General features: G+C 41.2%; 2 protein-coding genes across 6 annotated transcripts in view; one reads left to right on the forward strand and one right to left on the reverse strand.

Annotated features, from left to right (window-relative positions):
• The first annotated feature begins 9474 nt into the window (after nt 1-9474).
• On the forward strand, nt 9475-10791 carry LOC121589713. Its single transcript, XM_041908815.1, has 2 exons — nt 9475-10552; nt 10650-10791. Exon 1 carries the CDS (start codon nt 9905-9907, stop codon nt 10490-10492), a length of 588 nt encoding a protein of 195 aa, XP_041764749.1. The 5' UTR covers nt 9475-9904; the 3' UTR covers nt 10493-10552; nt 10650-10791.
• A 100-nt stretch (nt 10792-10891) lies between these two features.
• LOC121589712 (neuropeptide CCHamide-2 receptor-like) overlaps nt 10892-26728 on the reverse strand; it is a 36757-nt gene continuing 20920 nt past the window's right edge. For all 5 annotated transcript variants that reach the window (XM_041908813.1, XM_041908808.1, XM_041908809.1 and 2 more), the window contains exons 3-7: nt 23479-23912; nt 18658-18877; nt 18408-18574; nt 17892-18206; nt 10892-12208 (exon numbers count right to left, since the gene is read on the reverse strand). In XM_041908813.1, the coding sequence (XP_041764747.1) occupies nt 11980-12208; nt 17892-18206; nt 18408-18574; nt 18658-18877; nt 23479-23822 (1275 nt within the window). In that variant the 5' untranslated portion in view covers nt 23823-23912 and the 3' untranslated portion in view covers nt 10892-11979. The remainder of the gene's footprint in view (nt 12209-17891; nt 18207-18407; nt 18575-18657; nt 18878-23478; nt 23913-26728) is intronic.

Here is a 26728-nt window from a genome sequence, read left to right on the forward strand (position 1 = left end):
AGCAACGGATGCATGTATGTTGCTTTTTTGTGTTAACTCGAATTGCTAATTGGCCATCTATCTTTTAATTGGCAGAGAGTTGCTGTTCTTAGCTGTTCTTCAAATGTTGTTTAGAATTAAAACAATTCCTTTCCACTGTCAAGCTGTTGGTTGGAATTTTATACAATTTTAGTGCTTTGTTCAATAGCGCACTGATTCAACCATTAACTACGTACGGTACTTCCAAACCTTGCGGTGTAATTGAAACAGGCAAGTAGTAAGCTTGGAATATGCTATCTAAAAATGTGACTGCCAGTATAAAGTGTATCATCTGCAGCAGTTCTGTTCATTTTATATTTACAACGCTACATACACCATACTCGCTGGAGGGAATTTTTCTTTTCAATCCAAACAATAACAAAAAGAAACATCTTCTACATCGTCATTTGTTCGTTCGTGCAACGAGAGTAGTAGTTTGGACTTGTAGAGACTTTGCTACTGTATTTGTCTCTTTGTTCGCTCGTGCTGTGGTTTGACTTTTGTTTGTGGCTTTTCATCCTTTGACATACAGCACCCAAGAACTAGCACGTCTTTTGCAAGAGTATTCAGGCAACTATTCAGCATCTTTATGGTGATTCTCGTTAAATATATATAGGGATGGTGTAATAAGTTCGGAGAGATAGTTACGGTCGCCATGTAATGTGATGAGCGTACATACGGTACATACAGTACATCGATCAACGTCGCGGTAGGTCAGTTTTTACCGACATGAGCCGAGGTGGAATAATACTTTGTTCGAAGCGGACTTTTCAACACTTGATCGTCCAGGCGATCATAGAAACCTTTAGGAGGTTTCCCTTACTGGAAACGTTGGAGTTTAGCAGCCTTACCTTGGGTTGGGGGACATACCTAAACTCTTGAAATAAGTTGGAAGGCGAAGTATTAGGAAGCGTAACGTCCTATCTTGGCAGTCCGAACGAATCTGACTTGCCACGGTCGGAATTGGATTTATTTATACTCAAGATATGTTATGGGTTTCGTACATTTGGTTTCGGAATATGTTTTTGTCCTAATTAAATGTTATTGTTATTGGTAACAATTTATAAATTGGAATGGTGTGGGGCGTTTGTTAATTTGTGCCTATGCTGCGCTTTTAGTGTTTTTACAAAGGTTCTGGAAAGTTTCAACTGTTTTAGCCAAAGAACGAGTGCGTTCGTCGATCATTGCCTACACAGCGCTTTTAGCAATAAGTTGCTATGCGTTCTTGGTTCACCTAGTTTGCCTGCAGTAACGCCTGATTTGCTTATTATGTGTCTTTCGGGTGTTTTCAAGAAGTGTGTTATAATTGTTTTTATATGAACGGTGGGGCCTGGATTCTTCCGGTTGCTTTGTTATGGTATGATCTGATTTGCTGAGTGTGTTATAATGAATGTGTTGCAATGGTGTGATTTGGCTTTCCGAAGTGTGTTACAATTTGTCTATAGCTGATAGTGTGGTTTATAACAAGTTCTGTTAAGCAGATATGCTACAATGGTACACTACAACGTAGTAGTAGATTCTGTTACAATGCTCTGCAAAAATCTTCAATGCATAGCATCAACAAACAACACAACTCTTTCACACGCACACACGCGCGTATTCGCGTATTAGCGTGATAATGACTGTACAGATACTACAGATGCTGTAGATAGGGGACAAAGCAAAGTGAAACCTGAATATTGTTTTATACATTTGTTCAACAGAGAGTATAAAACCCCGCATGTTAGAGAAGCATTTATGTAAAAAAAGATATGTACATTAAACCTTTATTTTACTGATATGTTCATGCTATTTGTGTAATCAAATAACTTCTGTAAGGTTACTAGTAGACAATATCATCGCTTATGATTAATTTATTCAAACCAATACCTGCATAAAGCTTACCGGTCTTGCTATTCAACGACGTTTTTTTTTTATGTTGCTATTATCGTAAAAGGTTTTTCTCCAATGTTTAATCGGGCAACTTATTGTTGACTACATAACATTTATTTTTTATTTTTTTGTAATAGGTCTTTTGAAATACGTTTGTAATATCAGCCAATCATAATTTTCACAGATGCAAATCAAATATACTATAAGCCTGCATTATTCCTGATAACTAAAAAAGATTATTTTTTTGTAACTATTTTTTCAACACCACAAACCATTAGGGCCGCGAGATGGAGATCGGCAAACAATATAACTGCATGCAGCCAATTGCCTACCTTTAGGCGCTTGATGCAAGCACGAAGCTGTTATACACAGTTCTGTTCGAAGCTGTTAAGCCACGCACGTTATGCTCGACTGAAGCAGCCTTACATCCGCGTTACAACAGCAATACAATCGTTTTAAATCACTGCTGGTCTTGTTTTCGTACAAAAAATTTATTTATTTTCATAAGCCACCAAGAAATATAGCTTCACGTTGTGACAACAATAAATAGGAAAAAAACGAATACCTCTCTCTCATTGTCACTTGCACACGATGGCTATTGTTTGCCTCATTATTGTCAAGCCTTGCCAAGTGGAAAATATTTATCCGCACAGCATTTGCCCCTTACAGCGAGTGTTCAGGACTGTCGTCAAATAAACTTCAACAACAGCCGCAGCCACTAGCATGTTCGGGGTGGAGCATCAGACCCAGAAGGGCTTATTTTTTATCAAAACTTCCCAGAGGAAGGGCAGAGGTTACTGTTGTTGGCCGTCACAACGTCATCCAAAAGCGATATTCTGCAAAAGCTTCATGCCAGTGCGGTAGTGAACGATGAATGGTTTTGTTGGCTGTGGGTTCATTTGGCGTTCGGATAAAATTATTATCAAAAACATTTGTTTTGGCATTTCACCGCAAATGATGCGTAGTAATTGCTGTGTTTATTTTGATTGTGTGCTTATAGGGATTATAAACTTTTGTAGGCACGCGTAGGCGCAAGCTTTTTCCGACGAAGCAACAACAACAGTATTTGTCGATTTCCTCCTGTTTTAATTAAACCATTTCAGGGCTTCCTCTAGCCTGGTAATACAGTGACCTTCATGTTCATTTAGGGTGATAAAGGTTGATTTTATGCTGTAAAACAAATTGTCGATTTGTTGAAAAAACATTCCATTCGATTGAAAAGCGGTGAAGAAACACAACCCACGTGCTAAAAAAAGATGTGTTCTTAGCAAAACGGTGCAGCCATCGCCACTACTGCAAATAAACGTGGTAAATGGTTGGCGGATATATTGACTCTATACCTAAAACCGACGCACCGGAGGGTTGGATCCAGCTAAATGTGAATTATTGCTAACACTCCGTGCTAACATTGTTAATTGGACAGTTTCTGCCGAATATGGTGCCACCCTTCCAAACGAGTCAATCGAAACATTTGAATGATATAGCGGAATTTGGGGCAAGTGTGCCATACGGGGCAAAAGTGCCACCAAGCATTTTTCCTTAAAAACTTTAGTTTAATGATCAATTGTGTATACAGTTGGTTGCTTTCGAATGACTAGGTATACTGAGCCGAATTTCATATAGACCAATCGATATTTCCCATTGTTTTGAACTGATTCATATTGAGTTTCAAAATTGAGCAGAATATTATAATTTTTTAATCCAATCAAATAAGCTCTCAAAAATCATGCGAACAATCAATCGAGAAAATATTTACAACATCGTATAGCTGAGAAAACGTGAAATTTTTTGTGGAGTTAATTGAAAAAAAAACTTTCTTTTTGTCACTGAAAAATTCAATTTCAAAAAAGTTACAACTTTTGGGGCAAAAGAGCCATCTCTATTTGGGGCAAGTGTGCCACCATCTTTCATAGGCGCGAGCTGTCAAAAATGTAAACATTGTTGTAGCGTTTAGCGGTATGGTGCGCTTTTACGAGCGGATTCTACTCCGGAAAAAAAGACCAGCAACAACCCATATTGCGATACAGTTTGTAATGAAAAGGGGTTCATTGGTGACATGTAGGAATACATACACTAATGGTACAAACGTAATAATTTCCAATTATCTAAAAAATACGGTTATTTTAACCAGGTGGCCGTCTTGCCCCATACGACTGGCACTCTTGCCCCATAGCCCAAAAAACAACGTCCTTTTGGACCCTTTTTAAAACGCTTCAAAAACTGTTTTGTTTGCACATTTTTCTAGCGAAACTCATTTATAAGTGAGGAAATAGATGTAAAATGGTTATGAGATTTAAATCAGCTTTTGAAAAACACGTTTTAGTGAGTTATACCTTGAAATGCTTAAGGTGGCACACTTGCCCCAAATTCCGCTACCGTGAGTACTGTGTAGGCATAAATTGCTGACTCTCTTTCGCACTGGTTGGTGTATCGATGGGTGTGCTGTTTTTGGGTTTATTGTTTGCCAGAAAGCAAACAGAACAATATGCTGCCTGTTGCTTGCTCATGCACATAAAAAAACACTCAAAATATGACATCTGCTAGTACTTTCAATCTAGACTACTGTTTCCAGCGAGTACGCAAACGCCTACCGATACCATTAATTAAAACGAAAGCAGCAAAATCCGTTCTCTTCCCCTGTCTGCCAAAAGTACGGTATCTGCTCACGCGAAGTGCGGGTAGAGCGATGAAAATGAAACCAAGCACAAACATACACTGTGGGTTGATGTGTTCGGTGTAACACAGCTACAACTCGTTCCATCGAGTAAACCACACGCGAAAATGCCTGTCAACTTTATGGTATCGTGTTTATGCCAATGGAAACCGCACTTTACCGTTTTGCTGTGCAGCAAAACAACTGCTACCAACGGCGTGGATGATCACAACTATTGGATGTGGATTGTAGATCGGTTGAATTTATGTTTAAGCTTTACTGCACTCATTTGACAGTTCGCTACAACATGCTGCAGCTGCGTTTCAGGATCGCTTTATTTTATTTTTTTTAGGTCCTGCTTTGATGCTTGTGCACCGGTCGATCTTATCCGGGAGCCTTCTTTCTGCATGGTAGAATCATTCTGTTGGCAGCTGCTTCTTGGTGTGTGTGTGTGTGTGTGTGTGTGTGTGTGTGTGTGTGTGTGTGTGTGTGTGTGTGTGTGTGTCTGTGCATGTGTTGGGATAATAGCGATCGGACGTTTGGCTGTAAAAATCATCCTGTTTGAGATCCTTCATGGGTGCCGTCCATAGAGCGAGCTTTTTTATTCTACGGCATAAGTGACAGATGCAAGAATAACAGAATACCCTATCAAGTGGCTCTAGCTTTAAAATGTAGCCATATCGTGTACTAGAAACTTAACTTACCGAGCTTTACCTAGATTCGTTTGGAAAAGATGATATTCAGCCATGTTCAGTTGAATCGTTCGGAGTGGTTTTCTTGACGCAGGAATGCTTTAAGATAATAGTCTTTTCTTTGTGAATCATTTGGATTTTTCCACCAGTAAAGGTTTCCATACTCTCCTCCTCAGTGAAATACAATGATTCTTGCTGCTTTAAGGCTTGTTGCCCGTGGTATTAAACAATTCAAGAGAAGGCAAAATTTCTGCAGCGTTGCTATGTGCTACATTTTTCCACATTCTTCTAAGTCTTCATTCTCTCCCCACTTGGGGCTTTTGATAATAGAATCCCACGTAAAATTATATCACATCTCACAGGATTCCTTCACTGCTGGCTTGATTTCTTAGTACTATCAATATACCGGAATTCTTCGCTGCTGTTCTTTTTAATGCTCCTGCCAGGTATGTTCGTTACCGTCCCCTCCAAGCAATACTTACGCAATCCCTTGTATTTTTGTCTTATTCAATTAACTAACGCATCAGATCATGTTGGTTTCCCGTGTGCCCTTTTGTCCTTCTCATCACGCCTACAAACATCTCTGTCTCTCGTCCTTCTCCAAAACGCCATTATAATTTGAACATGTTGTATTCACTTTGCTTATTTCGGTTGAACGTTACGGGATATATCTAGCAAATATGTTCTGTTCTTTGTGTATCATTGCTAGTAAGGATCAATAAATGAAAATGCAATTTGAATCAAAATCTAGGAATTCAAATAAACTAATAAATATTCTACCATACACACAAAACGGATACACAACAAGTAATAAAAGCGCAGCCATGCAGTTAGTAAGAATGCATAAGGATACAACAGAACATTTGTGAACACAGAGCAGAATAGAAACACAACTTTATATTTTTATTACGTTAAAAGGTTTTTGATTGCTGCATATTTTTATCTTACTCAATTATTTCATGTTTTACATGGTCTGGTTGGTAGCAGCCAGTCTTCAAATTCCACGAATCTCGTTCGCCGATATACTCGTTTGACATTTCAATAGTCCAATCAAATTACAATATTACATATTCACTCGCAAAGCGAATGCCTTTGGCGATCTGTAACCTACGGATCAAAAAGTAATGTATCCTCCCTGGGCTTATCAGCAATGCAAAATGTAGAGTTTTAATTAATTTGTACTGTCATTCTAAATGCCACAGTTGTGCAGCCTCAACGGTTGCCCCATCTGTCAACACAATATCAGCATTTTCCATTCCCAGGTGAAATATGTGCTGAATGCTGTAAATAGATTTGCGAGCGTTTGCTACTTGTCTCCGACTCCGAAAGCACTGCAAAAGTTGTTTCCCCCTAGACCTAGAGAGCACTCACACCGGTAGAAGCGAAGCATTTCAGAAAATATAATTCGTAAGAAGTGAATCTTTTTTTACTTCGCTTACTTCTTGGGTCGACACACGGACACTCCCATATTAGGTAACGATTCAAGCGGATTACTGTTCTTGAAGTTCTTTGCCACTCCGTCGAAACAGCACGAACACAGGGTGCCCGTAGTGCGTGTGGATCAAGATGTGTTCTGCCTTCTCTTGCACGGTCCCATTTACTCACCTGCAAAATTCGCACCGCCCGGAATCCATGTTCGGATGACAGTTTACACACTGCTGTTCTGGTTCTCAGCGTAATTGACTTTACGTGAGGCTTCACTGAGGTTGGTTCCCGCATACCAGCACTAAATGCTGTGTTTTGGTAAGGCATGCTTTTCCTCGAACTCATTTGTTGACTGATATTTGTGTAATGACATTTGTGATAAGTGATATCGCTCTCGAGTGAATTGTTTTTCGACTCGCGAACGTAGATGCTGGTGCGCGACGGTGCTTCGTTCTAGGAATTACACGCCGGATGAAAATTTCGTACATAAGAAGGTCCTGTTCTCCCGGCCGCTAGAAGATGATGCCACGAACAGTGAAATACTTGAGATTCGGTATCTGTTGACTTGTTGTTGAGGGTAAGCAAATGGGTAATATCATCTCGTACGTTTTTTATCCTGTTGTGAGCGCTCCTTGTAAAGCTCGCTAGGAATTTGACATTTTATGATTACGAAGCGGCTGATTCAAGTATCGTTTTATTTTTTTATTTATGGCTCTATTTAAAACTGATCAAGCGGTAATAACAACGAAAATAAAAAAGGTCAACCTACTTTTACTAGATTACTAATTACGAATTCAAAATAACGTTTACCAGGGGACCTGATACGACCAAGGTTGGTTGCTAAAGCAGTATTTCTGCCCTATGAATCGTATACACACGCATACAGTCTTACATCCTTCACCTTCCACAACAGAAAAAAGTAGCTCAAGCAACAACAACAAAAAACGCAAGCTGGAACGCGTGTGCTTGCGTACGGCACTTGCGCATGGCACGCGTACATCGTACGACAATCGACGCACGCCGGGCCACGATGGATGTGGCGAATGAAAGAACGGGGAAGGAAGGGAAGGTAACGAAACCCGAAACCAAATCATCAACGCACCCTCTCTTGCACACCAAAACGGATACAGCGGCGTGTCCTTTTTGCTTCCTCCTTTCGATTGCTATCCTTGCCCTACCGGTGCTTGCCGTCAGTTCGTTTGCCAGCAGTTGCACGTTTTGATCCCCCTCTCGATTGTGGCCGGTGCGTTTCAACGTGCGTTGTTATCGTGCCCCTTCCTGATTTCTTCTTCGCACAACGGCCGCGCTACCGATCGATCGAGCGTGAGCGAAGGGAAGGAAGAAAATCGGGCCAGCTGCCCGATTTGTGACCATCGTACTGAGCGCAGCCTGCGCAAACACACCACGAGGCCGGAGCTATTAAGCGGAGCAGCCCACAACAACAACTGCAACAACAACAACAACACCAATAAAACGTTAGCAGTTGCACAGTGGGTCGAAAAATGGTTCAAAGTGTTACTTTAAATAAGTAAACAATGTAAACAATCAGAGTTATAAAATTTATTCATTTAATTTTCCATGGCCAAAAATGAGTAGAGTAATTAAAACAAAGCATTAAAACCCATAATCAAATGACTGCTACTTACAAAAACTGAACCAAAAACAGATCCAACTCTATTAGATCAAGGAAAATTACTTATTCTAAGATATCCAGCCATCAACAATGTCGATTAATCTTATATTGTAATCCTTTTCATTGATTATCGGATTATTTGGTCAAATGCATTTGTATCATATCACCCATTCGTAATGTTTTGATCCAATGTAATAAATACAAAACAACTAAAGATCATTTCGTCCTTCCCAACTTATGAAAAAGAAGGGATGAGACGATCATTATCATCAATATCACCTTTATGGTTATGAAAAATAGTGATCAATAGTACATTACAACAGGATTAACAAAATAATCAACGCAGTAACAAAGAATTATTGATATCGTTAATAATTTGATGTTGTGTGTCATTGTAAATGTTAAGATATATTTTATGATCTATATTAAACATGGTTGATAAATTTCCTTCGATAAAACAAGCACGTACATAGTGATAATAATTATATTAGGAATTAAACCTGTTAATTAAACCATAATAAATCCATAAAGTTTATTAATTGGTTTATTTTTTTCTATTTTCCATTTAAGTATTTAGGACAGTTAAAAACAGAAAAAAAAGTTAAATTTGAAGTAAATTCACATCAAGTATTTTTCTTAATATCATTATTAGTATCCTGCTAGTCAAAATGCTCAAACAATCGTTTCAAATAACTTTACATTCTTCTTATTTTGTGTGCAATTTGCTCCAGAGTATATACATATTAATAAAAATTCTGATAAAACAAATGCAATACATTCTTCAATAATGTGTTTGCAACAAAAAACAAAGAAATCGCCATGTTTCACCCATAGTGCATATCCTTCGTCAAACGGGGCGCTCGCATCCCTTATCTCTCCCCATTCATTTCGCCTCATTCGCCCGCTGACGGTGGCTAACAGAAACTGCAGCGGCAGTTGTTTTCGTGCCTTCTCGCTCTCCCGCAACGAGGGGTTTCGGTGGCAGCCGGCAGCCGCAGCATGCATATGGTCCCGCTGTACTACGCATGCAAGTGTGTTTCGTGCGAGGGGAAACTGGGAAAGAAACAAAGCCCAAAACCGTTACGGATCCGCCACCACGACAGGCGGCAGGCGGTGAGCCACGGTTGCCAAGATGTGAAATAAAAGGTGCTCCTTGCGCGTGTGTATTTGTGCGTTAGTCGTGTGTGTGTATGTGTGTTTGGGCGGAACAACAAAAAACCTGCCCGCTTCGGAAGCAGAACCCGCGGTCTCATTTCGGGAAGTGGCGTCGTGCGAAGTGCATCGTGCACCGGACGGCTTCGATCCGTTTGTTCGACACTGGTTCGAACTCCACCCTTTCGCCCTCTTTCCGGTGGTTTAGTGACACATCCTTTAGACGCGCGTGATAGCACATCCTTCCCGCAGTGACCACAGACGTTCGCTTATCAGTGTTGATGGAATGTTTTGAATTCCTTGAAAATTACATGACAAAAAGTGCTTATGACAGGATGTTTGATTGACAGCACCGACGAGCCGAACCGTGTGAAACGATAAGCATCCCTTAATGCTCGAACGACCGCACGTGCTAGGGAGTGTGTGAAGACATCTCTTGCTGTGTACGTCTGCTGCACCATGCCAAAAAGCGTGCCAAAGACCGGTGACAGATACACCGGCGGCAGCAGCACCTGTCAGCCGTCCGGTGGAAGAAAGCGAAAACACGAACCTGTTGCATCCGGTCCCTACCAACTAGCGGACCGGTCTATCACTAGCAGGAAGCCCGTTTCCACGGCAGCACGATCATCAGCGACCAGTCAACAGTCGCCCACCGTTACCATGCCCTCCAGTGCTTCCGATTCCCCTCCGACCGGACGTGGTGCGGTAGCAACGGACTTGATGCTGCAAGCACTCGGCCGCATACGGGAGCTACAGGATGAGCTGGATTTTTTACAAAATGACCCGTACGCAGAAGACACGGACGATGAGGAGGAGGAGGAGGAGGCCGGGGTCGGAGTGCAGCACGGCGCTGTGAGGCAGCCGCCGGTGCAGGTGATCGGTGGTCGCCAAGCGGAAGCGATCGGATGGGCAGTTTGTGCCCGGGAAACGATGCATTTTCTCCAACGTGAAGGCATCCCGCCGGACAGCCCGCTGATGGTGAACCTGCGGCGACGGTTGGTCGGTCGGGCCCGGGATGATCCGGACGAGGGATGTGCGTCCTGCTAAAACCTCCCCCCACGGGCGCTCTTTGTTGTGCGTTCCCGGCATTCTAGTCGCGCTTGGAAGGTAAGATATCGTTACTGGCCCACTGCGCTTGCCTTACTGCGAGAGTACGGTGCACCGGAAAAGTGATTGAAACCATCTGGATGGGTTCCATTTTCAGACGGGCAGCTGCTCCGGCCATCCGTTGCGCATCCATTCTTCAAAGAGGAAATTCTAGTCAGCTGCACCATCGTCAGCAGCGCTCGGAGTTTAGATGTAGTTTTCATTGTCCTACCAGCTCAATGTACCAATAAAGCTTCTACCAAACGAGCCACACGCGTGCATCATATCTGTGTAGCGGGAAGGGCTGTAAAATGGATGCAAGTAAAGCAAAATAGAAAGAAACACCATTTGTTTGTCCATTTTCACATTTGATTGGTTTTATTCGAAGACGTATATAAATCGTTATTCTGTAATGCATCTGTTACAACTAGAAAACATTCGTTTCACCATTTCTAAGAATAATTAGTGTCCGGACGACGGCTCATCTTGTGAAGAGTTCTTTTCCAATTTTCTACTCCATGATTTACCTTGCTCCAAGTGTAATAAATTCATCTCGCTACTTCTATCTGAACCATTCCTTTCGTGCTACAATTTACATCCCACCTTCTCGTTTCTTCGTTCAATTTCTTTGAGTTTGATTTTTCCTTGCTCGTTTGCCTGCGTGTCCTGGCATGTCTTTTTTCATTATCACCTAGCTGATCACGGTTTAAGTTTCCCAATAAATGGACCTGCACACTGAATGGGTTTTGCTCACCCTTCGCGGCCGTGCATTCCAATATCGTTCGCGTCAAACAAAAACACACAACAGGCGGGTGGTACGGTAGCCTTATAACGGCTTCGGTCCGTCCCCGCCAGGTATGGGATGGGATGTGTGGAAAAAGTTTTCCGTTATTTGACGCACGTACCAACGGGGTACAATGAGGGAAAGGCGCGTGATACTTGACGCAAAAGTGACGTGCTACGCGAGGTTTTTTTTGCTGTGTGCCGAGAAGCTAAGAAAGTTCTTTGATGATGCTATCGTCGCGAGCGTAATGAGCTTACCGCTGTAAACATTACACTCCTGGGAGTGGAAGTTTATTGAAAACTTTTCGTCATATAAATGAGGCCAATGTTTCAGGAGGATGAGTTGCAATGGTGCTGCGGCAAACTAGAAATACTGCCCCTTTTTTAAACGCGATCAATGGAAGTAAACGTGGAAGATTGAAAGAAATACCACCCTCGGGAGAGCAAATGTGAACCATGCTCCTAGGCTCATTGCGTTCCCTCCTTGTTGCCCCCCGCTCCCAGCGCATCGTTGTCTGTTTCTGTGGCACGGCTTACATGGCCAACACCTCGGGATGCTTCTGGTTGTTCCGTACCGTGGGTTCCTCCGGCAGGGGCAGCTGGTTAAACTGCTGCGTTTTGATGTCCGACCGGTCGCGTCCAGTCACGACCAGACGCACAAACTTTCACCTCTTCCCGTGCACGCTCTGGACGGACAGTGACTTCCGGATGCTGTGGTGCTGCGAGCGCCGGATCGTTGATACGAAGCTCGTCTCGCACGCATTGCCGGCCGACGACAGACCGATCCGGCGCTGTACCGTCATCGGGCGGCAGCACAGATACCGGTGGAAGTGTTGCCGAAACACGCCCGACACGCAGTACAGGGCGACCGGGTTGATGCAGGAGTTTAGGAAGCTGACAAAGAGATACGGAAAGATGAAAAAATCTGTTACATTTGTTTAAATTTATTGTACATCCACCCATGAAGGTACAGCTCAGAGCAAGCTGAAAGAGGTTTGCCATGAGTATATATAGACAGGTATGTTAATAGATGGTGTTTACAATTCAGAAACATGTAATAATTATGTGTAGTTAATCCTAAGTCTTGAAAAGACAAGCATTTTTTCTCGAATTTGGTTTCATTGAACACTTTGTCTAAAAGTTCACTAAAATTTTAATTCGAATTTAATTAAAAAACGGCTCTCACACAATAGTCCACACATGCATGCGCTGCGCCTAAAGTTATGCAATGGCATATATAACAGGGTTTGTCACGCTATTTTATGCTTTTGATGTGTAAGGATTTCTTTGGCGAATTTTTTTTCCAGTAGTCCAAGTTATCCATCGCAATATTTTGACAGGTCGAGAGAAAAATCGTATTTAATTGTGTTACAGTATTTTTTTTCGATTATTTTCAAGGCAAAAGTGTCATAATGATGGTATATTGTACATTTCTTACAGCCAGAACCCGTACTTTATGCGAACAAATTTTGAGATGGGCTACGAAAACGTACCTAGTGACATTGTTAATATAAAATGCATAGAATTTCAACATCATTACGTTGCTGACAGCACTGGGAAACAAACGTCAGATAACGTGACCGCTAATTTCCCCAACAGTACATTCTATGCCATTCTTGAAACCCAGCCCATCATCTTTAAGAACAAACGCGATTAAACATTCTCGGTAACAGTCTGCCCTATAGTTTCCTTCCAAACCCGTAGCTAAGCACTTTAATCATTGGCTAATTCGGGAACGAACGATAGGAGTAAATTACAATCCCTGTGCGTGCTTGGTTTGATCTTTCTAGTACACTTCCGGTGTCGGTTGGTATGTGGGGAAGTAAGAAAAACGAAAATAGTTTCGCTCTTCCGCGAACGGTAATGAAATTCCAAGCTCTCACGCTGGCTGTGCGTTCCCGGAAGAGTAAAACATTTCTGCTACTCTGTCCAAAGCACAAAACCGAGTGGTTGCTAAATGCAAATGTTTGAAAACATTCCTACTCACGAGTATAACATTCACGATTCGTTTAAAAAAGAACTGCACAGAGTACGGAAAAAGTTATGCTAGGGGATGGAAAATATGCTTTGCGCCACCATCTTCAAATTGAATTGCTCCGAACGGATGATTTGAGGATATCGCGTAGAATCGTTGTAATGAAAAGTCACAACGAGTAGCGTTTTAGTTAATGAAAACGGTAGCAAAGTTATGGTTGAAAGATGTGCCAAGTTGGGATTACATCGACCTACTATAGACACACTTTCGCTGAACCGGATAGTAGGAACATTATTCAACGCAAAGCTGGAAACTTTGCAACACAACCCGTGGCACAAGACAAATGCTGTCATGTCTGGGATGCATTTGAGTACTGCACTATTTTCCATTCATGAACAGTGTGTCTGTTTTTGGTGGAAACTTCCATTTGATAGATCATCCGCAAGCTCTCAAATCCATCACCCATCGGGTGTAGTTGTACATAAAATGGGTGTTGCGTAGGAATGGGAAGATTTATGGACCTGCCCTAACTTTACCCAAATCGCATGGATCAGTCACCGTCAGTGACGAGCGCCGGTGTTACGTGTGTAGGTTTAGGGAAGTCATCCTGTAAATGTACTGCCGTGAATTGAGAACTCCATCAAACGATGTAAAGAGTGCGCTTTCTAAGCTCATCGAACGAACGAAGGGCTAGATCCCTTTTAAGTTTTTTTTTCTTGTTGATGGTTGTGGTAATATAGAAGGAGCTTATCGTGACGTACACGTATCGTACATTGGGCAGTACCGCATTTGGGCAAAATGTAGAAAACACACGCCCACACGATTAGGGCCAAAATCTCAGAAATCGGGCTTATCGTACGAACATAGGACAAAGTAAGCTTGCAGGTAAGCCACCGAAAGCCTTTTGATCAGCAAAGCAGCGCCCAAAACGTTCTTAAAGCTAGACACGAAGGATAAATATCGCATTTACATAGAATTGCTCGAGACTCGTTCGAACATTTGGGTACCCTTGAAACGAAACTCCTATCGGCTGATGTGACAAAGTGTATGTGTTTATATGCAACGTTCTTATCTTGGCCTATCGGTATTTGGACCTTGCTGCATTGAGAAATTAAGACACTGAATGCTGTTTTGAGGCGCCCATAGAGGGTATGTTATTACACCTGTTATCATTTTCCTTCTAATTCTAGTGAGATCTCGACTAGTACCATGGGACCACGCCACTGTAGGAACATAATTTAATCTAATTTATTATTAGATAAATTTTTCTATTTATTCTGTACACATTAAGCAAGAGTCTAATGGTAGTCGTACGCCAGCGTTTAGTTGGTAATTGCGTAGATATGAGCTTAAACAGAAAAATAGGCTTGATTGTCATATGAATATATGGATCCGTTTTGGCAAAAGTGCTCCTAAATTCAAATTAATTGTACTGTTGACAGTTTGTACAGTATTCCTATTGCTGCAAGTTATAGTATGTTGAATAAACGGTATAAACAGCCTAAATCATTGTTTACGTTAACGGAATTATTCATGTCCGTAGGAGTTTTAATATAGCTCTGCAAACAACGTATTCAATGTGTGCTTCGTGACAAATTATTGTATTAGCTATTTATAACTTAAAGCGAAAAAGTCTGCACTCCCACAACCAGTACAAACGATGACTATGTGGCTATGTTCAAGCTTTACGACATTCAGAATAAATAAAAACAAACCAAAATCACAATCAGCTGAATCATCGCGTGACAATCAGCAAAACGAACTTACGCAATAAATCGCGGACCGTTGACGGACGAAATCAAAATCTGTATGAAGCCCCTGAATTGTATCTTTCGTTTGCAACGAGCATGACGAATTGCCATTGCATCGGAGGTCGTCCTCTCAATCATACGGACGACCGAGGCTGGTTTTTAATGTTTGCACAGAATCAATAATGATACGAGTTGATGCTAACGAATCATCATCGTTTACGGTCGCAATAATGCTCATCTAAAAGCAAACTGCTCGAGTTGGCAGTTTGTTGGTATTGCACCCGCTTTCGTCCAATTCCTGAAGTAGGATTACTATCTGTCATTATGAGTTTGTTAGTAAAAATGCGTAACAATTACTGAAGGCATTCGTAAGAATCAATTAAAAAGCATTAGTGTTGATTGGTTAAAAGCTTATCGAATTTCAACAAAAAGTATTAAAATTGTGCAAAAGGTCAGCAAAATATTTGTTATTTAATGTGTATACATTTTATTTAAAAATAAAAAAAGAGTATTTTTTATTCAGTAGGAATGGTCCAAAACGTGTTGCGATTAACGTTTACCATTTTAACGAATCCGCCCTACCCATTCACATCTTAAGGGTATTGGCTTGTAATCAATACCTAAGTACCGAAGTATTCCAGATAAGCAATATCTACGACTTTGATGTAAACCACAAGACATGCATGCACAATACTACACTAGTTCTGTAATCAAACCCCCCATAAATGTCATGGTATCGTTTCCACGAATGTAACGGTTTCAGCTTCAAAAGACTCATCGCGATATAGACGCAATACCTAGTTAACTACTTGACGTAGGGATTTCTCGAAACAATTTCCGATTTATATTCATCCTATGTAAAGCTTTCCATTGTGGTAGTAATTAATTCAAAAAATCGAAAATAATAGAACATACCATGGGTGCAAATATGATTTAATCCATATTCTGATCAATATTCAATTATATATAGAAAAAAAAACCTTATTTTCACGTTCATTTTTATGCAAGATCTAAAGCGACCGTTATATACCTTAACGTCGATATTAGGACTGTAAAACATATTGGTATTATGAATTAAATGCATTTCCTTGCGATTCCCCGTTTATTTATTCACCGTGAACAAATCGGGGAATCATAAGAAAATGCATTTAATTTATGAATTCAATATATTATATAGTCTGAATAAGGGGTCTCTATTTTTTACTTTTCTTAGACAAAAATAAAGCTTTAGTAATACGAAGTTGTACAAGTTTGTTATAAAAACGAGATTTAAACGTTAACTCATCAGTAGCCCTGGGAGAATTGGATATCCTTTCTTTTGGTATACGATAAGCCATATTTTGATTAATATTTAATGAAGTATAGCCGAAAACCCCAAAATTTTCCGTTAAATTTTATTGGTACTGTCAACTGTCAACAATGTTTGTCTCTTGGCCGGGTTCGTAGTACAGTCATCAACTCGTACGACTTAATAACATACCCGTCATGGGTTGAAGCCCCAAATGGACCGTGCCGCCATACGTCTGACGACTGACTATCCTGCTATGGGGGGATCAATAAGTCACTGAAAGCCAAGCCCACAAGTAAGTGGTACAGAGGCAGGCCTTGACCGACAACGGTTGTTGAGCCAAAAAAAGAAGTTTGTCTCCTGAATCATTGAATCATGATACATTTACGAGATATTTGAGGTGATATTTAGGTGAAAAATATTGAAATTTAATCAATTGCAAAGCCATTGTTGATACCTGAAAACCAATGTCACTTAATTCAATCCATTAAAACTTCCTAGGTAGGTCAAGGCCTGCCTGTACTACTAGCGGGCTTGGTTTTCAGTGACTTACTCATTACACAAAACAGGATAGTCAGTCCTACGTCAGTCTTACGTGGGGGCTTGAACCCATGGCACATGACGAGTTGACGACTGTACCACCAGACCGGCTCTAGTTATTAACTACTTAACTTGAATTAAATCTTTTTGGAACAAATAGTTCCAGACATGGGCCGGTCTGGTGATGCCGTTGTCAACTCATGCGACTTAACACCATGCCCGTTATGGGTTCAAGTCCCGAATAGGCTATGCCCCGATACGTACGACTGACTATCCTGCTATGGTATCTAAAAGTCACTGAAAGCCAAGCCCACTTGTGACTAATGGGTACAAGCAGGTAGGCCCCTGTCCGACAACGGTTGTTGTGCCAAAGAAGAGGAAGAAGTTCCAGACAATTACGCTAAATTTTGTTAATAAAGCGATTGACTTATTAAAAAATGTATGCCTTAGAGACAAAAAATAGGTGAGTTAAAATCAAAATTTAGTGGTAACGACTATATTTAATTATTTCCTTGCTAGACGTACGTACATAGGATATTAGCTTTAGCGTTTTGCAACGAGGCTTGGTTGAACAGTGTGCTACGAGCTAACACTAAATTAAAGAAACATATATATTGAAAAACATACGATACACAATAAACCCCACGCGACGACAAAATTCTGCTAAATATTGATCCGGTAAATGACATTCGTACGACATCCATCTCAACATCCATTGCTGCATGACGTTGTAAGTTCAGGCGACACTACCGAGGCAGGATGCCTGGAGCCTGTAGGTCACCGATTAATTGATCGTCAGTAGCAAAACCGAAATAAAAAAGGAACCGCCTCGGCATCGTAGGTGTCATTGGAAAGACGAATGACTGTCCCAGCACTCGGGCCGGAACGTCAGGAGCAGCAAACCGTCAAACACTCACCGAACCGCAACCGAGCGAACGAGTGCCAATTCGGGCGATAAAATCCTCCGACTAGTTAAAGCTCCCCAACCCTCCTCCCACCCACACGGACCCCGAACAGCCTTACCTGAGACAGAAGCCGGTGATGCGGAAAATGTGCCAGAAGTCGTCGTAATCGTCCTCGGCGTGCGGATTCAGATGGAACCACAGCTCGACCACATGATGCGGCAGAAAGCACACGATGAAGACAATGACGAACGTGATGACCATGCGGGCGACGTGGCGGCGAGCGCGGGCCTGCGACCGGCTCTGCGGGCCCGCATTCTCGCCCGGCATTTCCCGTGCGCTCGTGTGCAGCCGGTGCGCCATCAGCACGTACAGTATCCCGATGATGGACAGTGGCAGGAAGTAGTAAACGATTGAGTTGAGCACCGTTTTGTACCTGTGTGAGCAGACGGGTATTAGTGAAGTCATTCTTGTGTGGTTCCCGCAACGCATAACGCTGGGTTCGGTTGAAACCAATGCGACTTTATGATTAGCAGTGATGCCAGAGCTACGGGTGGGTCTAGCTAATCTAGATTGGAAAGCCATTAAGCATCATTAGGCTTCCCGAATTTGCGAGACTGTTGACAACAAAACTTACTTGGAATAGCTCGACTCTCTCGTGCGGGGACCAAATGGTGAGCAGTATTCGATTGTTTTGTTGGGCAGCCGCACAACTACCACTTCCGAAATCACTGCCGATGGGATAGCACAGATGATGGCAAGCACCCAGATGAGAAACGCGACGATCACTGTCAATGGACGTGTCTGTAAAGAAAAAAAGGGGAGGGGTGACAAACCTCAGGACACATGTGGGTTTAACAACTCAATCCTCAAGCGCAGCGTATTACCTGTAACTTTCGGAGTGGATTTACGATGGCACAGTACCGATCGGCGGACAGGGCAGTGAGGGTGAACACGGACACACCGATTGAGATTTCCTCGGCAAACTCGGACACCCGGCATAGCGCATCTCCCCATGGCCAGGATTCTAGCGTGTAGATCAGGGAAGCGAGCGGCACGCAGATCAGTATCACCAGCAGATCGGCCAGTGCGAGAGAGAATATGTAGCTGCAGATGAAAAATCACACCCAATTGGATTGTAAAGTAAATGCAGACACAGTTTTTTGAACAAAGACATGATATTATGGTTCTGTAGTCAAATAGTTTTAGAAGTTTGTACTAGCAGTGGACAAGATGTAAGGCTGTTATTCAGTTTGCAACAACGCTGGAGTAAGAGAGAACCTACGAGAAAGTAGAGAGGGATTTCTGAAGAGCCTAAATCTTATAATGTTGCATTTATTCAATGATTGAGGATGTGCTTCGTGTCTTCTGCAATGTGAAGGTTCTAAATGGGCATGGCAAATTAATTGATCTGAAGAATACAACCACACATTGTATGTTGACAGAACAACACACTGAATTGACGCGGATTTTGATGTAAAGAAGATGTAAAGAACATTGAAGCACATCTTCAAAGGAGCAAATAATTCAAACTCCTATGTATAAACGTTCGTCTAGGGCACATCTACAGCGATCACCCACTGTAAAATTATTGTCAAGAAAGATGCCGGGTAAATGATCGGGAAGTCTTACATATGATTGTACGTGTCAGTAGAAGGCCACCTGTAGCTTGTAGCTTGGCTGTAGACAATCTTAAGTGCTTTTTGCACACAATGCATCTGGGCATTTGCTCAAATCTACAAAACTTTTCAGATGGCAATTGATTGACCCACGGCATTCCCTCCACCTTGTGGAACACGGAATGCGGTTAGGAATTCAACCAACATCCATATGATCTTCCTCATCCATTAGTTGAACACGTTCAATTAAAATTTGAACAGTGCGGAATCATCAAAAATTAATCAAGGAGATTTAACCTCCTCGAGTTTTAAATGTACAGCAACATTACAGTGAGGAATCATTTTTATGGAGTTTTTTGAAAGTTTTACTTTACAACGTTTGTATAGCTATATGTAACTAACTCAAGGAGCACCTGAATGTTTGTTTTGATCACTAATTTTATACAGTTTAGTTTAATTAGTATCATAGCTATTAATGAATTACTGTAAGAAAGCTTACAAGATTACATTTTTAAAGACTTTCCTCCGACTAATATTCAGATAGTGCGTCGAGTAAACAGTTACAGTTGCAAAAACATTTAATGTTTTCATACCTTTCAACGGAGTTTAAGCGAGCTTTGAAATAACACGCCGAGAAACGTATTTCCATTCTTTGCAAGACATCGCACCATTGAGTCATCTTACTGTCTATCACTGTTACTGCCATCGCAACCAACGAACAGACCAAATTATACACACGATGATACCGTGTGGCACACACACCCGAATCGTATTACGCGTGCTTAAGGGCACTTTACTTTGTTTACACTACACCAGAGCGCAATACGCACAGCACACGGTAACCTCCCCGAAGGGAAAGATTGGCATTAAGCAGATTTAGTTCTTACATTTCGAGCAAACCCAACCACGTATCATGCAAAAAAGGGCAAAATATGGGATGCTCCGGTGAGAAGCAGATACAATCCAACGACCTTAGCACGGAGACGAAGATTAAGTTTCCGATCTGCCACAGAACGAGCACAGATGGGAGAGGACTGCATACTGCCTCATACCCAGTAAACGGGGCCAGAAATGGAAGAAAAACAGCATTCCCTGCCGCTCTGCATGTCACGTTGTGAATCGTATCAATTGCGCACACTTCAGCGCGCTGCGGGAAGACAGAGCTGAATAACATCACGTGCCGCCAAAGCTCACAAACTAATACTGCTTCGTGTAGGGGGCAACCCTTCACACTCGTAATCATTACCCGTTCGAAGCTCCTTGAATGATTCCCGGTGTCAAAAGGACCGGGGCGAAACGGTCGTGCATGTGTTTACCATGGAAGTTTTCTCCATTTTTCTTCACCACAAAAATAACTCTACCATGTACAATGGTTTGAATGGAAGCTGAACACTATGCGAATGGCTCCAACCACACGAGCTTACCACTGCTGGTGATGATAATGAGCGAACGAGCGTGCTGGAAAAAGCGGTGTTTCCTTCACAAGTCACATGGTTTGGCCTTGTGCGGCAAACGCATTTTCATCCCAGCAATCAATCACTCACTCCTCCACTCTGTGGGCTGCAGGAATGCGAAGTATCTCTTTTTGTGTCAGCGCCTCAAACAATTTGCACAATGGAGCCATAGAAAAGCCAAAATGGTCATGTGGTAGTGATCGTGATTGTGTTAAGGGAAATGATTACCTGTCCCGGAGCCATGTTTTCCCTCGCAGTTTCGACTGTTTTTGCTTTGCTTCTGGCACAGGCGAACCGTCCATGGAAACGGTGCGAATCCCACCCCATCCCACAGGAAGGAAATGATGGAATGCTTTGATCACAACAAAAGTCACCCGAAAAGCTTTGCTGTGACGCAGGTAGCTAGTTCACTGATGGACTGAAAGGTTGTTTTTCTGTGTTCTGTGCATGCTCGAAAAAATGCTAACAGGCTAAGAATGATTTGCAAAACAAAGCTACGGTTTAAATGGTGCAAAAACTAGAAACAGAGAAAATCTGCAGTGGATTTGTACAGCCGTACAACAACCGGACCAGCTCCACGTTGAGTGAAACTAATTTGCACAAATTGGATACTTAATATGCCTAAGGGGTTGTTTCATATGGATTTATCGCATTAGCATTCCTCATAACAAGCTGTAAAGTGCAGATTAGCTTCTGTGTACTGTGTATGTTGTGCGGAGGAGAAACAGAGAGCTATTACAGGGTTTAGTTTAATCAGGTAGGAAAAATGAAGGGAGTGTTTTGTTGGCATTGGACACTTTACCGCATATTACATATTTAACCATAATTTGAACAAGTGTTACATGGAGATGTTTAATAGTGTGTTACAATTTGTACAATTTTTTTGTTGTATAATGATCGTGTTAAACATTACGAATCAAAACTGACAACAACAAAAAACATTATTCTTTGAAATAAAATATCATTACTTCACCATATTAGAATTTGAAGGCTCTATTACATTAAAGGAATAATTCTGGATTGTAACTGTCGCTGGCCTCATTCGACCGAAAAATCCGCTCCGCAAATGTAATAACACGCTCGAAACAACGGAACGGAATTTTATGCAAAATGCATGTATTTCTGAGTCAATTTTTGTTTGCGACGACACTCTCATGTTAGGTTTATGTATTTTATACTCGAAAATCGCCGTATTATACTTTAACAGAGAAATTCGTCTGCTTCATAGAATCTAGATTGGCCATAAATCCGTTAATTGCCTCCCGATAATGGGCACTGTCAACAATCGCAGTCAGCTTCTGCCTTATTTTTATCGAACATTTCATAATTACATTGCATTGGAAGTACATTGGTGTACTGGGGAAGGAGGCGTGCAATTGCGTTGAAATCAACCAGGCACAATAATAAGCATACTTATAAACGCTCGGTTGGAAGTGTTAATTATTTCACACCAGTAAACTTTACCAATTAAACAGCAACAATAAATAGTAAACAATTAATGGTAAAGAGAGACTGTTACTTTTAATAGTAACAAATGGGGCGGTGCAATTAAAAATAAACTGAGATAAAACCTTACGAGGCCATGCCAGCCAAGACGAAATTATGTAGCGGTATTGATTCAATAGTCTCTTCTAAACGAATAAAAGTATTCAGACTGAGCTCCTGTCCTATCCTAAAGTCCAGTAAAAAAAAAACAAGTCTCGACTAATATTTAGCACTGTCTAGTTGCCCGTTTAGCCAACCCATTTTTAGCCGAAGAAGAAGCCGTCAGAAACGGAAAGTGTCTTTTTAAGGGCTGAAATATAAATGTTAGCCATTATACGCAATAAGGACCTCTAGCCTTGCACACCATGTCGTGCTTTCTGCACTATAAGTGGCTAAAATGATTGATTACAGTGTCAGTTTGATTCAATTGCTTTTGCTGCTTAGTTGGTGTTGGGAAAAGGGAATTGAAGATCAAAGGGCTATCACAGCGTTAGCCACTATGCGGTAATCTTGTTTCTCTTTTAACACTGGAGCCGAGCTAGTTCCGAGCCGAGCGGATGTGTGGAAAAAATGACACTTTACCGCCTTTTTCGAGATGATTTATATCGTTGCATTGTGAAAGCTAGAGCGCTTCAATTTTATCTGTATAAAAAGGAATAAAAAGACAGTCAGGATGAAAATTTAACAATGAGATGGACTAGGAATTCGTGGAAACACAGTATTTTAGTTATGAAAAAAGTAATACGCCGTATTTAGCTTTTACTGATAGTATTATTTAGAAACTTCAATGTACTGAATAAATTTTTATGTTTTTTATTCATCCGTTCGCTCGAAGTGTTGCAATACAAAACACACAGTTTTTTTTACGCACAGCGACGATTGAATCGAAACAGAGAACAAAAGCACTGCCCGAGTCTTTGTTAGGCAAATCACTGAATTGGTTAATATAAAATGTTTTTTTTTTTAATATTGTAACATTTTTTCCATTAGACAACTATGCTGTATCAGTTGTTTTTATTGAAATAAATTAAAAAAGAAAATTTAAATAACGAGTGAAATAATTGTTTTATAAAAAAAGCATTGAACACTTTCTGTACACAAATCTTACAACACAAAGTTTCAACAAATCAACGCTTACTCAGTTACTCACGTGTTTGGAATGTTGCGCATCGCGCGGTGTCGCAGGAAGATGACCACCAGCGTCCCATTGCCCACGATGCCGACGATGAAGATGAGGGCAAACACGACGGGCACGATGTACGTTTCGGGCCGTTGCTCGTACGGCACGTAATCATCCACGCTCACTTCATCCTTCGCGTGCGGTGTTCCGGCCGGTGCCGGGCTGGTCCACGGAGCGCTGGCCGCAATCATCTCACCCGAGAGCAGCCGAATTGACTTCTGTATTCGATTGACACCGTCCAGCCCGTCCGGCAGGGACGGTTCCTCCACCGCGAAGCTTTCGTTCAGATTTCGATAATACCGAAAGGCAGACATGTTGAACGCGGACAGCTTAAGGATATGTGGTACGATGGCTTCAAGCCCTCCAGCTGTGCAGATTCCGATCGCGAGATCAATAGTGCAGGGCTGAAGAAAATAAGAAAATGCTAGATTGAATTATTCTGTTACAGCAACACATTGATTTATTGCATCTGTGTCGAAGCACCTTTAACCACTTGCAGGCGGGTATTGTGCACAAGCGAAACATAAATAAGGACCGTTAACATTGTCATCGACATGTCACGACGACATAGTGCTATGCAAAACGACCTTAGCGCCCGACCGTTGCACACGGAATCGGTCCACTGGCAGAATGGCAGTTCAAAGGATCGAGTAATAAAATTTCCTTTCACGTCATCGGTGGCACAATCTGGACAGAAGGGGAGCATGCCACACTAGTATCCTAGCAGCATTCTTCGCATGTCATTGGAATGCACCGAGCAGTGCTATGCACAAAAAACCAGCAAGGTTTTAATGTTGCAATGCAAAAGTAGGGAAAATAAAAGCATCCATTCGTCGAACAGCGACTGCAATACGATCTGCCTGAACTGCTGCTGCCGTCCATTGGATTTCCCGACACGTGCACCGACCTTGTTTTCGTAAGTGTAAGCTTTCGTTCCGTTCCATTTAGTCCGGTGTCAGCGAGCGTTGGTTATTTATATGATAATTTGCTTTCCACTAACCTGGTGGGGTGGACGTACTGCTCCTTTCAACATTGAGCGAAAAGGAGTCGTAAATGCAACACATAAAAGTTCACCAAAAGTTGATGTGTCGCAGAACAAAATCGACGTTATTTGGAACAAACAAATTGTGATGATATGATATGATTTTTAAAAAGCAACAGATCCATGACAGCTAGTTGCGTTGAAATGAATAAAAAATATATTTTTTAATACAATAGTTTCACTACTTTCTTTTTGTAGTTTACTAAAGTTTACATCCAACGACTATCTGATCATTTGCAATGAAACATTACACTATCGAAAATAAGTGTATTTTTTTATAAAATGTTAAACTTCCTTCAAAATAACTATGGTGCAATGAATGATATATATCAGCACAAGCTAGTTCAATAATGCAAGAAAGAATGCATTAACCAGCATTAATTAGCGCTCGGATATTCTGCTACACATTTACTTGAAATCGTGCCTCGAGGTACAGGAGTTTGGAGCCGAAAGCGCTTCGAAATGGCCTAAAATCTAATATTATATCCTTAACCCTTCATACGAATGTAATATGCCTGTGCCTCTGAGTGTAATATGCCATAGAGTCAAAATGAAGCTATCTTAAGCAGGCTTATGTTAGTACCGTAGAAGGATTTGGCCCCAGCTTGACACATTCGTTCGGAGAAACGCATCGTCTGCTACGCCCAAACCAGCGTAAGCATAAGCATAGTCTGTGAACTGCTTGGAACACTACACCGAAGGCAGCTTTGTGTACAAAGCCACGCGGCCAAACATGCACAAGAATATACGCCGGTGAACTGCATTATCCCTTCCGACAGCTGACGCCCTAAGCTCGTTTGCTTAATGCTTATTAAACGTAAGCCAGCGTGCATTCCAAACAGCGTCACCGAGAGTGGGAGGAGTTGGAATTGGCGCGTCATAAATGTAAGGTTCGCACCAAGCGAAGCGAACACTATCTTTAGATTGTTTTTTGTTTGGAGTTTCTTACCAGTCGCACGTGACTAACTAACAGGGGTTGACATGAACCGTTACTTAAAGAAAAGAAAAAAAAAAACTTTGCGTTCCTAGAGAAAACTAGCATCTGGTAGGACGCTTAACTGGAATTAAATCTATTTTAAAGTTTTTTTAAGTTGCCAAAGTTTTGCTCTCTGCAAGTTGTTTTGGCTTGTGCCTTCATTAGGTTCTTCACTGTCACATGATGTAACAATCTATTTTCCATGAATAGAACACTTCAAATTATTTGCTTGCTTGTATCGCATCTACAACATTATGTGAACAATCTACATTGATGTGAACAATTTGTATAGGAATTTCTCCTTTTAACTTATACTAATTTGTGAGTTGTTAATTATTAATGAACTAATTAATACTTATAGTAATACTTTAATACTTATTGTATGTGATATGAATTCAAATCAATGGGGGTGTAAATTATTTGCCAACCAGTTGTGTTACTGTAAACAAGTCATCAAATTAATGATTCGTTGATTGTTGCTTGAAAGCGGCTCGATCGTCTCCTGTTGCCCATTTTATACCTTTCATGAATGCTCAGATTGATTACAGGGTTTACCAGCATATAAAACAACTGTTCACTTGTTTATAACAATAGTCGTTTTGTATAGACACCGCTGTCTACCACTTGCTCACACGTCAGATGGTGTAAGCTACTCTGTCCAATTTAATAACACAATTTTCGCCTTCGATTAGCAACTGTCAAATTCGGCACAGTTTGTTTTGTTGGGACAAATTTTGCAAAAACCAACCATTTTCAAACACGTTTCTTTTATTCAAGCAATATGCAGTGTAAACCATACATTTCAATAAATCAAAACATTAATTTTGTTAATTATACAACAACCACAAGAAACCGTGCCGAATCCGACCGTTGTGCAATCGAAGGCGAAAATTGTGTTATTGAATTGGACAGAGTAGCTTACACCATCTGGCGTGTGAGCAAGTGGTAGACAGCGGTTTCTATTCAAAACGACTATTGTTATAAACAAGTGGACAGTTGTTTATTGGACTGGAAACCCTGTAAGACAGGTCGATGGATGCCTTCCGCATTAAGGTCATAATAGTAAGTATGTTTTTTCAAAGTTAAAACATTCCATTGGTAAATGAAAACAACAGAAAATGAATAATGTTTGTTTTAAATTATAAATGAAAGTATTTAATTGCGAAAAATATACAACTTTTTTTTGTAAATTGTTAACACAT

This window comes from Anopheles merus, chromosome 2R, assembly GCF_017562075.2.
Source record: "Anopheles merus strain MAF chromosome 2R, AmerM5.1, whole genome shotgun sequence".
Lineage (NCBI taxonomy): Eukaryota > Metazoa > Arthropoda > Insecta > Diptera > Culicidae > Anopheles > Anopheles merus.

Coding starts and splice junctions, on each gene's coding strand:
- LOC121589713 (XM_041908815.1), top strand. CDS start 9,905: ATGCCAAAAAGCGTGCCAAAGACCGGTGACAGATACACCGGCGGCAGC.